The 19,244-nt window shown below is 34.5% G+C and overlaps 1 protein-coding gene across 1 annotated transcript in view; it reads right to left on the bottom strand.

Annotated features, from left to right (window-relative positions):
- Positions 1–19,244, bottom strand: part of LOC149777805 (uncharacterized) — a 100,881-nt gene that overhangs the window by 61,460 nt on the left and 20,177 nt on the right. The window contains exons 4-7 of the mRNA XM_089938857.1: positions 15,266–15,402; positions 10,053–10,094; positions 7,908–7,985; positions 6,242–6,323 (exon numbers count right to left, since the gene is read on the bottom strand). Coding sequence (XP_089794983.1) covers positions 6,242–6,323; positions 7,908–7,985; positions 10,053–10,094; positions 15,266–15,402 — 339 coding nt within the window. The remainder of the gene's footprint in view (positions 1–6,241; positions 6,324–7,907; positions 7,986–10,052; positions 10,095–15,265; positions 15,403–19,244) is intronic.

The following is a 19,244-nucleotide window of genomic DNA, read 5'->3' as shown; positions in this document are numbered from 1 at the left end:
ATCCAATATGGTGGTTAAAGCCTTGTATTTTAATGAACCAATCATATTTTAGAACTCTCTATCTCTATATACATGCGATGCATTTACTTTTAAAACTGAACCAGGTGCCTATTATAAACAGTAAATTGCTATGAAATTTTTTATTTAATTATTTTATTACAAAAATGATTTTTAACAAGAAAAACATTCAGCCGTATTCAGGTCCAAAATACTGGACAAATACAGAAAAATGGTACGCTTGGCAGATATGCCTGGGGAGCTGGTGTGTGATGTGATGTGATTTGGATTTTTAACGTAGCTTTAATAATTTTTCAGTCATATCGCTACAATGTCTGCAATGTGGCAGTTTATAGTGATGTCTAGCACTGGGGCATCATGCTGCAGACATGTAGCATGATGTCCCACCCAGACATATTATCCTGACACCAGGCTGACCAGTCCTAACACTAATCTCTTAATGCTGAGCACCATGTGAGGCAGCTGTTAATACCATTTTTTGTAAGCCTTTGGTATGACTCGGCCGGAGATCGAGGCTCCAGTGGCCTAGTGGTTAGAGCATCCACCTCAGATGCGGGAGGGGAGCTGGTACTATGCACTATGATTACTTAATCAGATAATGGGCTGCCAACAATTTGTGTGAACTTTTACTGATAATAACCACTCAACAATTAACTACAGAATTATATGGAGATAATTCAGGCACCATGCTGTAGGTACACAGAGGGATAATTTAATGATCTAAAGTTTGTTGCTGAAAAATATATTTAATTCCATTATACTTTTTAACATGCCATTTTGGCCAGTTTTTAAAATTACACTTTCAGTTCACCAACATGGCTTTCATATTGGGAGAAAAGATTGCCAGGTATCAATTTTCTATTATCTCTGGCTCTCTAGCAAAGGATTTTCTTTTACACCTGCTCTCTATACACAATGCATCAGTGTTAATATGCATTAATGTTTCCCAATATATTTGAAAAACTAATGTTAATGAAGCATACTGACACATAATTCTATGCCTTATCACTCAAATGACACCTTTTCTTATGTATCTGATAGTCCAGAGTATATAATTAAGATAATTTATGATAATTACTCTCTTGGTTTTTGATGTACCTGCCAGTGCATGACCAATGAAGCTGACTGTCTTTGCACTGACCTAGTCACATGATCAACCAGCAACAATAGTCTACAGGTACTGCATGTTGTATCAATTTCAGTAATGTCCAATACCACCAATGAAAGTCTACAGGTACTGTATGTTATATTAATTTCAGTAATGTCCAATACCAGCAATGACAGTCTACAGGTACTGTATGTTGTATCAATTTCAGTAATGTCCAATACCAGCAATCTACAAGTACTGTATGTTGTATCAATTTCAGTAATGTCCAATGCCAGCAATGACAGTCTACAGGTACTGTATGTTGTATCAATTTCAGTAATGTCCAATACCAGCAATGACAGTCTACAGGTACTGTATGTTATATCAATTTCAGTAATGTCCAATACCAGCAATGACAGTCTACAGGTAATATATGTTATATCAATTTCAGTAATGTCCAATACCAGCAATGACAGTCTACAGGTACTGTATGTTATATCAATTTCAGTAATGTCCAATACCAGCAATCTACAGGTACTGTATGTTGTATCAATTTCAGTAATGTCCAATACCAGCAATGACAGTCTACAGGTACTGTATGTTATATCAATTTCAGTAATGTCCAATACCAGCAATGACAGTCTACAGGTACTGTATGTTATATCAATTTCAGTAATGTCCAATGCCAGCAATGGCAGTCTACAGGTACTGCATGTTGTATCAATTTCAGTAATGTTCAATGCCAGCAATGACAGTCTACAGGTACTGCATGTTGTATCAATTTCAGTAATGTCCATTACCAGCAATGACAGTCTACAGGTACTGCACGTTGTATCAATTTCAGTAATGTCCAATACCAGCAATGACAGTCTACAGGTACTGGATGTTATATCAATTTCAGTAATGTCCAATACCAGCAATGACAGTCTACAGGTACTGCATGTTGTATCAATTTCAGTAATGTCCAATGCCAGCAATGACAGTCTACAGGTACTGCATGTTGTATCAATTTCAGTAATGTCCAATGCCAGCAATGACAGTCTACAGGTACTGCATGTTGTATCAATTTCAGTAATGTCCAATGCCAGCAATGACAGTCTACAGGTACTGCATGTTGTATCAATTTCAGTAATGTCCAATACCAGCAATGACAATCTACAGGTACTGCATGTTGTATCAATTTCAGTGTCCAATACCAGCAATGACAGTCTACAGGTACTGCATGTTATATCAATTTCAGTAATGTCCAATGCCAGCAATGACAGTCTACAGGTAATGCATGTTATATCAATTTCAGTAATGTCCAATACCAGCAATGACAATCTACAGGTACTGCATGTTATATCAATTTCAGTAATGTCCAATGCCAGCAATGACAGTCTACAGGTACTGTATGTTATATCAATTTCAGTAATGTCCAATGCCAGCAATGACAGTCTACAGGTACTGTATGTTATATCAATTTCAGTAATGTCCAATGCCAGCAATGACAGTCTACAGGTACTGTATGTTATATCAATTTCAGTAATGTGCAATACCAGCAATGACAGTCTACAGGTACTGCATGTTGTATCAATTTCAGTAATGTCCAGCTCAAAATGTGAGATAAATATTACTTCTAATGTTAAGCACGTTCTTCAAAAAAATGGGCATACCACCTTCAAACAACAAAAATTATCCAACACCTGGTTAGTCCCATGTTGCTCTGGCTACGAAGATCCAAGACTGGTGATTCCAATTCAGATAGTTGGAGTTCCTCAAAGATCATAAGAAACAAAAAGGCTGGTTTCAAAGTGAAAGAAAGATTTCATATACTGTAGTATTACTCTTTTCATTGGTCTCAATTTTCGTAGCTTTGTACAAAAAGACATTTTTGTGGGTTCTTAAATTCATGGTTTTGCCTGTCAACGTTTGCATATTTGTATGTATTTAATTTTGTGTATTAAACCTGTACAAATACCAAAATAAAAGAAAAAGAAATAACAAAACTATGCTGACAAGAAAAGGGAGTTGTTTCTGATGATCATGGCATTAACACAGTGGTTTAAGAGTGGCAGATTTCAACTTTGGTTTCAGTTAGTTTGGATAATGTCATCATTGTATATGTGAATAAAAAAACATGACCAGTAGTTGCCTCTTGCTCAATTCATAATGTCACATCTTTCAATCGTTACAGTCTTTACGAAAATGTTCCTGATACCAATGCCCAATATGTAAAAGGACGTGTTTAACTTACATTTCTGCAAATTTATATGAGAGTAAACTACATTCCTAAAATAAATTCTGATCTTTCTCAGTCATAATCATTCAACATATAAAACAGAAATTAACATGGATACTTTGTAATACTGGACATCATTTAAAACTCTTGTTTAACATGAAGTATACAGGCCTACATGAAGCAAACTGAATCTAAGTAGACAGCCATCATCTGAAAACTATGTAGGCCTACATAGAGCAAATGGATCTAAGTCGACAGCCAGCATCTGAAAACTATGTAGGCCTACATAGAGCAAATGGATCTAAGTCGACAGCCAGCATCTGAAAACTATGTAGGCCTACATAGAGCAAATGGATCTAAGTCGACAGCCAGCATCTGAAAACTATGTAGGCCTATATAGAGCAAATGGATCTAAGTCGACAGCCAGCATCTGAAAACTATGTAGGCCTACATAGAGCAAATGGATCTAAGTCGACAGCCAGCATCACAGAACTATATAGTGTTATGTGTTTAGGCTCGAATAAACAGTAACACAGAAAAAGTGAAAACAACAAACTTTTTAAAATTTAACAAATAATTTATTTCCCTAGAAAAATTCTGTAAAAACGAAAAAAGGAGAACTTAACGGTTTCAAGAATCAAATAAAAAAAAATAATCTAAGAATAATCCATGAATAAAATTGCAAAAGTTCTAGTAATAAATGTTCTAATAATTTCAAGTTTGAATCCTGGTGGAAAATACAAGATGGATGATGATGATGTATGCTGTAGTCAGTACTGTGCTTATCTACAGTTCCTTGTAGAAATGCAAATAATGGCATTCCAGTGATGGAAAGCCAATTAAACTTGTAAGCAACGTTTTTCCAAAATTTCTGTGTAAGCACTCCTCAAAATATTTCCAGAGAAAAAAGAATTAATCCTTTTGAAATCCAGCTGATCTGAAGAAAATTAGAACTATAAATCTGGCCACAACAAAATAACTTGTCATCAGTATAAAAAGCCCAAAACTGAGAAATCTCTCTCAAAGCATCTCTATTAAAACTAACATACGCGCGTGATGGAAAAACTGAAATTGCAAAATTAAAAAGGTGGGGGGGGGGACATGATAGTGTTTATGTCACATACACCAAAAATGACCCTGATGAAAACCAATCACTTTAAAATAATATGGAACTTGTTTACGAAGGTAGCTACAAGTTCTCAAACAAGGTCAGAATTTAGATCAACACCTGATGTTTACAAATTAACAGTCAAGGTCAAACAATTTTCTAGAAAAAATATCATTTTCAGTGAATAAATTTACATTATAATAGCATATAATAGAATAAAAAGTTAAAAACTGACAAACAATTAAATAAAAATAAATATGAACTAAATCAGATATACGTAACAATAGATCTAGATGGAGCAAATGGACCATAGTAAACAGGCAGCATCTCAAAATTCTTTATAGGCTACATGGAGCAAAATGACCTAAGTTGTTGTTGTTGTTGTAGGGTTTAATGCCACTCTTCAGCACAAGATAGGCTATACATGGCAGCCAGTATAAATTGTGGAGGAAGAACCCAGGAAAACACCGGAAAGAACCACCAACCCAAAATAAGCTACTGGCAAGCTTTCTCAAATACCCACATTGGAATGACCTAAGACAACAGACAGCATCTCAAAATTCTGATTGCATAATCCATTAACTTTTTGCAATAAATTGCTATTCACAGTGTATGACATACAGCTAAAGTAATAACAGCTATAATAACTGAAATAATTAGATTTCCATAATTATTCTGTTGATGGGGAAATATGTTCTAAACTAATTTCTTGCAAGACTACCACGTCTACTGGCTTTATTTCAATCAAAAGCTTTCATGATCAGTACAAGTTACAAATATGTTTTGTTGTTCTAAGTGGCAAATTCTCTCTTTACCATTTTCATGCACCTGCAGTTTGCCATGGATTCACCAATTACACACCTTGTAATATAATTCTGTATAGATATGCAATGAGGTCGAATAATTGTGGTGACATAATCACACAACTATGACTAATATACCTAAAGGGCCAAGATAGCTGTGGTGACATAATCACACAACTATGACTAATATACCTAAAGGGCCAAAATAGCTGTGGTAACATAATACACAACTATGATTAATACATCTAAAGGGCCAAGATAACTGTGGTGACATAATCACACAACTATGACTAATATACCTAAAGGGCTAAGATAACTGTGGTGACATAATCACACAACTATGACTAATATACCTAAAGGGCCAAAATAACTGTGGTGACATAATCACACAACTATGACTAATATACCTAAAGGGCCAAGATAATTGTGGTGACATAATCACACAACTATGACTAATATACCTAAAGGGCCAAGATAATTGTGGTGACATAATCACACAACTATGACTAATATACCTAAAGGGCCAAGATAACTGTGGTGAAAAAGACCTCCAGCAGAACTTAAGTGTTGCTTTTTAACAAATGCTGTAAAATTAATGTTGTTGTTTTTGCAGGGTTTAATGCCATTTTTCAGCACAAGAAAGGCTATACATAGCGGCCAGTATTAATGGTGGAGGAAGAACCTGGGAAATCCCCGGAAAGAACCACCGATCCTCGAGAAACTATTGGCAAGCTTTCTCACATACCCACACTGGCCGAGACTCGAACCCACACAGACATAGGTGAGATGGCAGTGATCCATAACTGAGAACGCTTTAGACCACTCTGCCACTCGGGGCCCTGTAAAGTTGATGAAATGTGAAGCTTTGATTTGGCCCAATCTATCTTGATTATAAAAGATTAAACAGAAATGTTAAATTATAATTAACATACTGCACAGTCACAATTTCAGTTTAATTCTAGATACAAGAGGCAATTCAGCTTTGATAAAATGGAGAAACTGACCTTCTAAAACCTGATCTTTGAGATCACTGATGAAAGACAGGTGGTCCATGAATACATTGGTGTCTATCACAATATATAGGCTCTGAAATACACCAAATGACATTTATAAAATATATAAATACAAAATTAACAATTACTATAACAGCAGCTTATAAATAATTAAAAATTATACATACATTACGAATATAACCTGTTGTATTTAAACAACAGACCTGCCAACCCTACTGAGACCATCTCAGTAAGGTGATTTATTTTTTTCCATAAGTTTGACCATTTTTGAGTAAGGGTTACAAAATATATATTGTAAAGATGGTCAATATATTTAAAAGTTTGGTATTCCAAACATGCAGCAATGGTTCAAGTGAAAAGTTTGTAAAGTACACACATACCTTATTAACCAGTATAGTCTGACTATACCTCCCCGTTTGTTTGTACCTCTATACCTATTTTAATACAGAAATCTTTAATGTCATAAAAAGTGCACAGAACTTAGTTCATTTATTGATTTATAATTTCAAGCCTGATTATACCCATGCAGGACCCTAACACTGTTATCATCTGCGTGCTTCATTCCAAACAGAAGTTTTCAGTCCAAAAGATGAAATTGTTCGCCAGTCATTTCCAGTTCATGGACAAGTCCATTTTCAGTGAATGGGTGTATGTATGACTAAACATGTACATAGAAGAAAAATACTATGTCGTCTGCTTCAGATATTTACAATGTCCCATCAAGCAAGCAAAATAATGACAACTACAAATATGCCTTTCAGGGGATTTAACAAGTGGTTTAATTTCTATGTACATGTGTGCAAATGCGATTTAACTCAAAACTCTCAATATTATGATAATGTACTGAATTATTCAGCAGTTACCAAATAGGATGAACTAAGTCAAAATGTTGTCTGAGGAAATCAACTCACTCATAGTGTATGCAACATGGCGCTGTGTTAGTATGGAAAGTCAGTTAAGCATGAAAGGTGCAGAGAATGCCAGTGTTAGGGCCACTCTGGTCACATTCAGGTTAGAAATTATAAATCAATGAATTAATTGATAAGTTCTGTGGACCTTTTTCCACATTAAAAATTTCTGTTTTTGAAATCAGTAGTGGGGTACAAACGGGGAGGAATATTAAGACTATAATACAGTTGCACAAATTTCAGTTCCAAACTCTATACAGCTTACTGCCTCATTGCTATCTCTAAACTTGACATAATTCTTGGAATTTTTTTCCCCATTTTACGTGATGATTGCAATCAGATCTTCCACCACGATATATAATCAAACTGACATGTGATGCCCAATAAATGTAATTGATTCTTTCTTGCTTTTATTCATAAAAATCTGAAAATTCCTTTTTATTATTCTGGTCTGATTACTAACACTTATTAAGAGGCTTATTTTTCCTTTATCTTCAACATGCATTGCTTGCAGGGTGCCATATAAAAAACAAGAATTACAGCCTGAAGATGATTAGGCCATCAACATATAAATATGCTTGCTAATTTTCATTTACCTACAAAAGTATTTATTTCCAAATTTATCTAATAATATTTTCAGGAAAGATGGCTGGACAAAAGGATGAGCTAATGAGGCATAAGGTCGGGTCCAAAATTCAAAATCACCCTGCAAGTACTGAGGATATAAAAAGTCTATTTACACTACTTACTGTTGTCTGCATTTCATCAGCAATTTGACAAACTGTTCCCCCTCCTGAGTAAAGACTCTGTGTTAGAGAGCCTACAACCTATTGGCAGAAATCAAAAAGTGAGTGACAGAGTGCATGATGTTAGGAAAAATGAAATGTTGAGAAGATTATATTTAAGCACAATTACATAAAGAATTTATCAATTACAAAAAAGCAAACTTCTAGTAAATTATCTTTCTCAGATACTTACCTGATTACCAAATACATTAAGAATAACTTTCCATGCTACCTCCGAACCACTCACTCTCAGAAAGACAAAAGAAAAATGTATCTGTTAATTATTTTGGACAAAGGGAAGCAATACTGACAATTTAACTCCCTTTGCTACCAACTAGGTGGCTTCTGTTATAAATGGATGTAACCAATTTTCAAAGAGCTAATCTTTAAAGAATACGCACATTCTGGGTAAGGGTAAGAGGGATTAATTCTAATGAAATCAGGTATTATTGGAGAAAGATTAAACCATGCATTTTTAGACCACATAGCACATACTTTATGGGTCTGTGTTGAATTAAGCAGTTTGTACAAAGGCATGTTTCACAGACATTCTCCATGACTTTAAATCACTTGCATTTTGTGCACTTTATTGTAATCTTTGCAGTGTTGTTATTGATGTGTTTTGAGTTTAACACTATTTCTCGGTGCAAGATAGGCTATTCATAGCAGCCAGAACAACTGATGGTGGAAGAACCTGAGAAAATCCTGCAAAGAACCACAAATAAAATTGCATATACTCTATAAAATTTCCAAAGGTCAAAATGTCACTGCTCTAAATGTGACAAAAATGAATGCTACAATAACGATAAATGTCAATAAATTCACCTGATTTTACAAAATATGATGCATGAACCACATAAAACATTTTGACATACTATACCACTGACAATAAAATTAGGAATGATTGAATTTAAGTACAGAATACAATTAATTCTCAGAAGAATGTCTTTACAGCATGACAGCAAAAGTGAAATTTTTTCACATCTGGGTTTAATGGTTGCCACCTAGTGGACAGAAATGGGATTCAACCCGCAAGAATTGCTACATTGTCTTTATGATATACAGACAGAAATGGGATTCAACCCACATGAGTTGCTACACTGACTTTTTGATATACAGACAGAAATGGGATTCAACCCACAAGAGTTGCTACATTGTCTTTATGATATACAGACAGAAATGGGATTCAACCCACAAGAGTTGCAACATTGTCTTTATGATATACAGACAGAAATGGGAATCAACCCGGAGTCGCAACATTGTCTTCATGATATACAGACAGAAATGGGATTCAACCCACAAGAGTTGCTACATTGTCTTTATGATGTACAGACAGAAATGGGATTCAACCCACATGAGTTACTACATTGTCTTTTTGATATACTGACAGAAATGGGATTCAACCCACAAGAGTTTCTACATTGTCTTTATGATATACAGACAAAATTGGGATTCAACCCACAAGAGTTGCTACACTGTCTTTATGATATACAGACAGAAATGGGATTTAACCCACAAGAGTTGCTACACTGTCTTTATGATATACAGACAAAATTGGGATTCAACCCAAAAGAGTTGCAACATCGTCTTTATGATAAACAGACAGAAATGGGATTCAACCCACAAGAGTTGCAACATTGTCTTTATGATATACAAACAGTTTTTGTCTTTTCTGAAAGGCTGGATTCAGAGGTAGCAAAGAAAATGACCCTGATGTAATGTGACCAGGTGATGTATTTGACAGAAAAATAACTTCATTCACAGACATGTTTGTACTTCAATTATTTTCTATAATAGATTTCAATTTTACTACAAAAACAAGGAATCAGTTCCCCTCCATTTATCTCTCTCAGCAACAGAAAATAATTGGTCTTGTACCTTAAAGCCAACACAAAATATTTTAATCTGAAAAACCAGACTAATGCATCTTCTGGCCAAATAAGTTAAATTTTCAGTTACTTTATATATTGTTTCCAATTCACTATGTTGTTACAGCAATGATAGCAGTAAAGTCATACAAACAAGGCTATACTGTAGTTTTGTTTTGAAATTTGTAATTAAGAGAAAGGAAGAAAGTGAATTAGTTATCTATCCACAACGGTTACCTACCTGCTCTGGATGATTTCTTAGCTGTTCTCTAATCTCAGAAAGCTGAAAGGTAAATGGATATGCAAGGTTATCAACCATTATAACTTGTTTTTTTTGGACAAAATATTCAACTGATATCACCTTATGTCTGTATGTCTCCATATTGGCCTCATGAAAAAATATTAAAACAGCTTTTCAATAGTTCCTGATACAGCTAAACGATAAATATGTTCACAGAGACATGAATGCCCCATAACTAAGGTGTTGTACATAGCTACAGGCGATCAAACCCCAAGTCAAAAGTGCAGAAGAAACATTCCAATGTAAAGAATTAAACAAACTTGTTAAAGCATGATATATAAGTCACACTGACCAGCATTTGGTGTTAAGGATATTTGTATGACCCATAGAACATGATATAATTATGTAAACCTCGGACATAACCGGTCAATGAAATATGAAATATAGCTCACAATGATATACCTTTCATGAAATGGTCTTCCACTCGCCAACCCAAGTGTAATCATTAATTACACAGCCCAACTCTACTTTCACTATTATCCTGCAACTACTAATAGCATTATATAGAACATAAACTCAGAATGTAACCTTAACTCCTTTGCTAACTAAATATTTTGATTATCTTTACATTTTAACTCTGAATCAGTTTAAAATTTGAAATTTGAAATATATTTGGCACTGTATCAATAATTACCCAGATTTACCACCACAAGTGAGGCCTTACATGCACAGCATGCACCATGCATTCCACTCATCTGATTCCTATACTCATTCACACCTATAGTTATCCTTCTGAGGGTAATGTGTCACAATATACAATGTATAGTCCTTAAAATGGAAAGCTGACTATTGAATAAACCTGTTTATTCCTACTTCCACCTTCATGTTTTGTGTGTGTGATTTGGATTTTTAACATAGCTTTAAAAAAATCTCAGTCATATCGCTACGATGTCTGCAGTGTGGCAGTTTATACTGATGTCTAGCACTGGGACATCCTGCCGCAGACATGTAGGATGATGTCCCACCCAGTCACATTATCCCGACACCAGGCCGACCAGTCCTTACACTAACCTCTTAATGCTGAGCCCCAAGCGAGGAAGCTATTAGTACCATTTTTGTAAGTCTTTAGTATGACTCAGCCGGGGATCGAACCCACGACCTCCCACATCTGCTCTAACCACTAGGCCACCGGAGCGGTTATGTTTCATTCGTGGAGGTTCAATGAACATTTTCAGATATGATAAGCTATACATGTCAGCCAATACAATGGTGGAGGAAGTACCCAAGAAGACCTTGGGAAGAACCAACAACCCACAGGAAGCTACTGGCATTATTTCTCACATACACATGTTGGCTGAGCCAAGACTTTAACTCACATGGACAGAAGTGAGATGTATGAAGGATCTGTAATGTTAAGCAGAGATGTCAAAATTTTTGGAAATTTCTACCTGGTAACCATCAGTCTTAACGATTGGTTACCCAGGTACTCAAAAGGGAAATTGTATTAAATGTGAACATGAACTGTTTTATTGTAGGTTCACACATGCCAACCCCCAGGAAATGTATAAGCATAGTCTTTACTAATATAAGTCGCAAAAAAGCATAATCTGAGCATAAAAAGAACAATTTATATATTACCTGTCATAATTACTAACAACTGAATAAAAAACTTAACTTTGTTTTTGCTAATTACCTGGATCTGCAGTTAAAATTTGTCACAAATCAGCTAAATTCATCTGGGTTAGTAGTTAGTACAAGAGTATAGATACAAAAGAAATTGATAAATTGTTTATGCACAACTCTCACTTTAACTCATCTACATGTTGACAGTAACTTTCATGAATAGTCGTAAAGTCCACAAATGATGAATGTTATATTATCCTCTACCTGTCATGGTTCATCCCTTAATGACGTTCGGATGCAACATGTTTTTAAGTTTAACAAAATTGCTCTCTTCTAAAAAATTTCAGTCATATGACATCCATCAGTCACATTGATACATCTGAGTACCCGTTGGCATCATTAATGTTAATGGTAAATGCCTCAGACACCACTTCCATCTGCATTTGTCAGAAGCGGCCTTCTGAGTAGACTAGAATTTATATAGGTCTAGCATTGATGAATTAATGTTTAAATGTAGGTCACAGTGATCAACTTTGGTCTTAAGGGAGTAATAGAAACAAAGATGCATCCATTCATCAAGTTTCATTATTGACACACAAGAACCAAAACATAAACTTAAATATACAAAATATGAATAAGGTCAATGAGCATGAAATATAGGTCACAGAGATCCCATTTGACAAAAAGGTTGCAAAACTTGTCAAGATGCATCCACAAACCAAACTTCATGATTCTTGGTATGAGAGTATCATATATGGATCATATAACATGGCAAAAACTAATGTGGTCATCAACTAAATACAAAGGTTATGCTAAGCCAGTAAAGGATGAGATATAGGTCACAACAATCTTCTTTTGTTGTAAAAGTGTGGTAGAAACTGAGGTGCAAATAATCAAAAATTTGAAGATTCTAGCGTGAACAGTGCCTGAGAAATGAACATCAAACTCAAAATTTAATCTAATTAACTGAAGCATGAAATATATCTGGCACTGATTACTATTGGAATAAAGGAGTAGTGCTCATAATGATACATGCCCAAGTTTCATTTCAGATGAGTGCTATGTATGGGGTCATAAGCTAAATGCAACTTAACTTAAGCCAGTAAAAGAAGAAATATAGGTCACAGTGACTTTCTTGATATGGGTGTGGTACTACAAGAGATGTATACAAAACTTGTTTAATGATTGCAGTATGAACAGTAAAAACATTAAACCAAAGTCAGTGCAATGTGATGAGTCAGTTACCCTATTTTTAGCTGAGGGTTTAGAACTTGTCAAATTTCATGATTCCACTTATTGCATTATTATGCAATAGATAAAACACCAAAGTAGTCATAAGCTATATGCAAAATTTACCTTAAGTCAATTAAATTTTAAAAGATCACAATGACCTTCTTTTGCTATAAGGGCACATTACCAGTAAGTATGCATACAATCATCTAGTTTGATCATCCTTTTGTTGTAAGGGCATATTACCAGTAGGAATGCATACAATCACCTAGTTTGATCATTCTTTTGTTGTAAGGGCATATTATCAGTAAGAATGCATACAATCACCTAGTTTGATCATTCTTGCATCAACGTTGCTTTAGACAGAAATCAAGTCAGTGAAGCATGAAATATTGGTCATTGACCTATTTATGTGATGAGGGTATAGTACACATTAATAATATTCCCCTTACCAAGTGTCAATAATCTAGGTCAGTACCCTAGATTTTATAAAAGTCACTAAACCCTTAATTAGCTTAATTTTGGTACCATTCAATATATTTAACCAGAGATGCATTATCAAATTAGCATTATTATTCATGCAGGAGTAGTGATCACTAGTTACAGGTAACTAATGAAATATGGAGAACAGCAAATGTATGATTCCTCATTCATAGGTCACATGCTGCACATTCTACACAAAGGTCAAGGCCTTTAATATAATTAATCAAATGATCTTCATAAGGTGAAGGGACCAACAGATAAAGCTCCAGCAAGGTGCAGAGTATTAATAATTTGCTAGTATCTTTCAAGAACTTAAAAATCAAAATGCTTCATTTCATTTTGAGCCCTAAACACATGGTCTTTAGGTATACTAGTATTATAGGTATACCAGTATTATCAATGCAAAACTTAAGCCAGTAAAATGTGAAATTGTAGGTCACACTGACCTTTAGTGGTCAGTATTAATTGCGATAAATTCAATAATCTAATTTCAGCTTTTATAAAGAACAATTCTTAAACAACTTAAAAAAACAATTGAAATAAATGAAACTGAAGCATGAAATGAGTCAAAGTGGCCTACATTTGTGATTATGGTATAGCACTCATTAAAATGCATCACTTCATCAACTTTCAGTCACACAAGTCATGTAGGCATTCAACACCAACTATTTCAGTAATGGTATCAGTGTTTAGAATTTGATTCTACATACCTTTAAGTGGCAAGTATTCACTTCATCTGGATTTGTATACATCCATACTGCTTTGGAAGGTCATTATTTAGATGCCCCAAGAGGTGCGTACAGCAAAATCAACATTAAAGTACGTAGACATTTTTAGATGAAATGAAACTAAAGGTGTGATCAAGTACAATCCAGATAGAATGTCATGTGCTGTGTTGTCACAATGAACGCTATGCACACTGATAAACAAATTTGTACTGTATAAGCACAATCTTTACTAATATAAGTTGCAAAAAAGCATAATCTGAGCATAAAAAGAGCACTCTATATATTACATGCCATAATTACTAACAACTGAATAAAAAACTTAACTTTATTTTTGCTAATTACCTGGATCTGCAGTTAAAATTTGTCACAAATCTGCTAAATTCATCTGGGTTAGTAGTTAGTACAAGAGTATAGACACAAAATAAACTGATAAATTGTTTATGCACAACTCAGTAACTTTCATGAATAGTTGTAAAGTCCACAACTGATAAACAAATTCGTGCTACCTTTGGTTGTGACAATTCCACTTGACGCACTCTTATTTTGACCCGAGTTTAGTACATAAAAGTCCATAGCAATAAATAATTTTTGTCTGTAAGTTTCTTGGTGACAGTTAAGGTGCAGAATAGTCAATGATCAGGAATGAATAGACTTTGGTTAAAGAAAATTAGTATTAAATTTTAAAAGAACAATTTGTATTTACTTTAAAATGAGCAAATGTGCATACATGACCCATGTGACTTGTACTATAAGTTTAACAGTATAGATATGTTGTAAAAAAAAACAAGCTCATTAGTTAAATGCCAAAATCAGACCTTAACCTATAACAATGATAGTAGGCAATGAAATGCCAAAATCAGACCTTAACCTATAACAGTGATAGTAGGCAGTGAAATGCCAAAATCAGACCTTAACCTAAAACAATGATAGTAAGCAGTGAAATGACAAAAAAAAATTCATTGCTGATCCCCTGTAAAATGTGAAGCTGAGTGGCATATTCCACTCCATACATTTCAGTGTTTATTCAAATTTACACTTTTACACAAAATTTTCAAACTGTTGAAAACAATGACATTGCTGCTGGCGGAGGCATTCTTCTGTCATATAATCTGTCAATTAAGTCATTCGAAAATCAACCCAATCTCTTACCACCACATCCACTATCATATCTTCTTCCTGGGCAGAAGTCTCAAGTAATGTCTCAGGCAATGGAATGTCATCAACCTCCATCTCGGAAATCTGCCGCACCATCATCTTCGGACCTGGTGCCACTTTACCAGGCCAACCTAGTATATTAAAATCACAATTAAGATGACATAAATTCAAAGGTCTAAAGTGGTTTCAACAGGATTAAGTATATTCACTGTTTACTTTTCTGACAAATATTTTTCACATTAACATCAATTGTGTTGAATGCTACAGAATGTTTCACCTGCTCTGTTCTGGTTTCATCAAACAAGTCACTCAAAGTGGCAGACTTTCTACTGGCCAATAAAAATTTCCAGGAATTAAAGATAAGATCATTTTTTCAAATTTAACTGCTGAATGTTGAAACTGTCTCTAGATATTTTTCAGTAATAACTAGATTTTTACATTAACTGAAGTGGTGGATATATTAGTTGTCTGACTGGCACAATTTGTTTTCATTCAGGACCAAGCAGACATCATTGGAAATCTTTGATGAAAACCACACATCCATATGACCACCCATTCAAGGGGAGTAGCAACAGCAATCTTTTCCCCGAGATGTGTTATGGCAGCCATATTGGAATACAACTGGCAACTAGGTATTATAAATCTTGTCATTAAAATTCCATGTGACTATAAACATCCATTGCGTGGAATAGAGATAACATGGTGGCTATATTGTGGGTCGATATGGATCATTTTCATTTAGGACCAACACAAGTCACTCCAAGATACCAAATTTCTACTGGATGGAAAGAATTTTGAAGAATGCAAGATAAGACTAGATCTTCCTTGCTGCAGTGTTGTTGTTGTTGTTGTTGTTGTAGGGTTTAACGCCATTTTTCAGCACATGACAGGCTATACATGGCAGCCAGTATTAATGGTGGAGGAAGAACCTTGGAAAACCCCCAGAAAGAACCACCAACCCACAAGAAGCTACTGGCAAGCTTTCTCCCATCCCCGCATTGGCTGAATCCGAGACCCGAACCCACACAGACAGAGGTGAGATGGCAGTGGTCCGTAACGGAGAGCGCTTTAGACCACTCGGGGCCCCTCTGCTGCAGTGTTAAAACCACCTCTAGATATTCTTCACTGATAACAAATCTTGAAGATTTGTAAATAAGCTGCAGTGGTGGACATATTGGATACCTATTTTTGCCCATGGTGCGTATGTATGTATAGCATTTAACCCAATGTCAAAACAATACTGGCTATAGATTAATGATTTACCTGTTCTAAAACTAAAGTTATTTTTCAAAACACATGTTTCTTTGGGCAGAAATAACCATGACCTTTGACCTTTGACCTTTTGATCTGAAAGTCAACATGCCTCTTCCACACCATAAGTATAAGCCATCCACAAGCTTTGGTGAAGGTACTGGTGTAGAGCTATTCAGAAAACACATTTTTTCTTCATTCAGTCTGTGATCATGTTCTTTCACCATCTGGACCAAAAATTAATGGCTTCTCTCTTACCCAACATACAAGCCATCCATAAAACTTTGGTGAAGGTAAATGGTAGATAACTGAAGCTTTTGTGCAGAAACAATTTTTCTCCTTTCTTTTACAATTATCTTTTCACCCAAAGTCCAAGACAATTGCAGAGGTTGCTCCAGATATGTGATGCAGAACTAATATTATCATGTGAAAACCTCTTTTATTCTTTCAATGACCTTGACATTTGATCCTTTGACCCAAGATCAACAACTCTTTCCTTATTCAAAGTGTAAACCAGGCACTAAGTTTGATTCAGTCTGTACAACCAATGTAACAGAAACTATATCATTTTAGTCATAGTAACTTTGACTTTTGAACTTTTAACCCCCAAAACAATATACTTCTTCTTTACCCCAAGTGCAAGTTATGCATAAAGTTATAAATGGAACTCTAGTTATTCTGCAGAAATTATTAATTTTCTTTCAGTTACAGCAAGTGATGTTTGACCTTTTGACCCCAAAAATCAATATCCTTCTTCTCTACCCCAACAGCAAGCCATCAAATTGTACAATCACTGAAGCACATACTATTCTGAAGAGTATGAAATACATTTAAGTCTTTTCAAATGAATCAACACCAAATTGACAGATTTAAGTCAACTTAACTTTCTTACATTGTTAGTTTGCATTTTTACTCTATTTAATATTCCTAATTTGGGTAATATTTCCTTTGTTCCATGCACGATCAGATTTTTCTTTCACAATTTGATGTTTTCGGAATTACTCATGGTCTCATTACATCATCTGACAGAATTAATGCATGATGGGTATTTTTTTCTCCATTAAAGACAAGCTATTACTGTTCACATTTTTGTTTAAAAAAGAAGAATGTGATATCAAACCCACTTACACATATCACTCCATGTACTGGAAACAGTGGGGTACATGTTACACTGATGTTACCAATATGCCCTTTACAGAACATTTTTACTTATATTCAATGCACATGGTTACACACTTTTTTCTGCAAGAATTTCTGTAAGGAACTCATCCTCAATTCAGAATAAAATGTGTTATTTAAATCTGAAATCTAATGAGTACGTAGCAATGGGCATGAATGAAACTGGTGATCCAGCAGGTACAGAGGCTAGAGAAATTAAACTTCTTAAAAATCAGTTGTGACACTCAAACTATTCCTGCTTTAAATTAAAGCAAAAAATGAGTAACATACATTTGTAACAAAAGCATTGCTTGATGCAGACACTGTCAAATATTTTTTCCCACTGCTGCTGATATTTAAAAAATCTGATATGTAACATCTCATCACCAACCTGATTTATATAATTCAAAATACTGTGTTAGGAATTCTATTAGTAACATTCGTTTACAATCTGTTTCCCAAATTAGGTAAACATGCATACTTTCCAAAACACAATCAGAAACTTTTGAGACTGGAATTTTTATATATATGATTTTGAAATGTAATGCAAAGAACATAAAAGCTGTATTAAACATGGTGAATAATAATTTGATAATGTATTAGTTATTTCTTGGTGATGATCTCTACATTTTGTGAAATGTATATAGTTGTTTTATCAGTAACTTGATTTCTGCCCGATGTGAAATGTATCTGATTTTGAAATGTAATGCAAAAAACATAAAAGCTGTATTCAAACATGGTGAATAATAATTTGATAATGTATTAGTTATTTCATGGTGATGATCTCAACCTGATGTGAAATGTAAATAGTTGTTTTATCAGTAACTTGATTTCTGCCTGATGTGAAATATATATAGTTATGCTTTCTCAGCAATTTGAGTTCTGCAAGATGTGAAATGTATATATTTATGCATTCTCAGTAACTTGATCTCTGCACGATGTGAAATGTATATATTTTTGCATTCTCAGTAACTTAATCTCTACATGATTTGAAATGTACACAGTAGTTATGCTTTCTCAGTAACTTGATCTCTGCATATGCCTGATTTGAAATGTATATAGTTATGCTTTCTCAGTATCTATATCTATGCCTGATTAGAAATGTACAGTTATGCTTTCTCAGCAACTTGATCTATGATTGATTAGAAATGTATATAGTTATGCTTTCTCAATAACTTGAATGCCTGATTAGAAATGCATATAGTTATGCTTTCTCAATAACTTGAATGCCTGATTAGAAATGTAGATAGTTATGCTTTCTCAATAACTTGAATGCCTGATTAGAATGTAGATAGTTATGCTTTCTCAATAACTTGAATGCCTGATTAGAAATGTAGATAGTTATGCTTTCTCAATAACTTGAATGCCTGATTAGAAATGTAGATAGTTATGCTTTCTCAGTAACTTGATCTATGCCTGATTAGAAATGTATATAGTTATGCTTTCTCAGTAACTTGATCTATGCCTTATTAGAAATGTATATAGTTATGCTTTCTTAAAAACTTGAATGCCTGATTAGAAATGTAGATAGTTATGCTTTTTCAGTAACTATATCAATGCCTGA

This window comes from Sinohyriopsis cumingii, chromosome 17, assembly GCF_028554795.1.
Source record: "Sinohyriopsis cumingii isolate HCF-2022 chromosome 17, ASM2855479v2, whole genome shotgun sequence".
Taxonomy (NCBI): Eukaryota; Metazoa; Mollusca; class Bivalvia; order Unionida; family Unionidae; genus Sinohyriopsis; species Sinohyriopsis cumingii.
The sequence above is the reverse complement of the archived record's forward strand: the minus strand, read 5'-3'. Positions and strand labels throughout refer to the sequence as shown.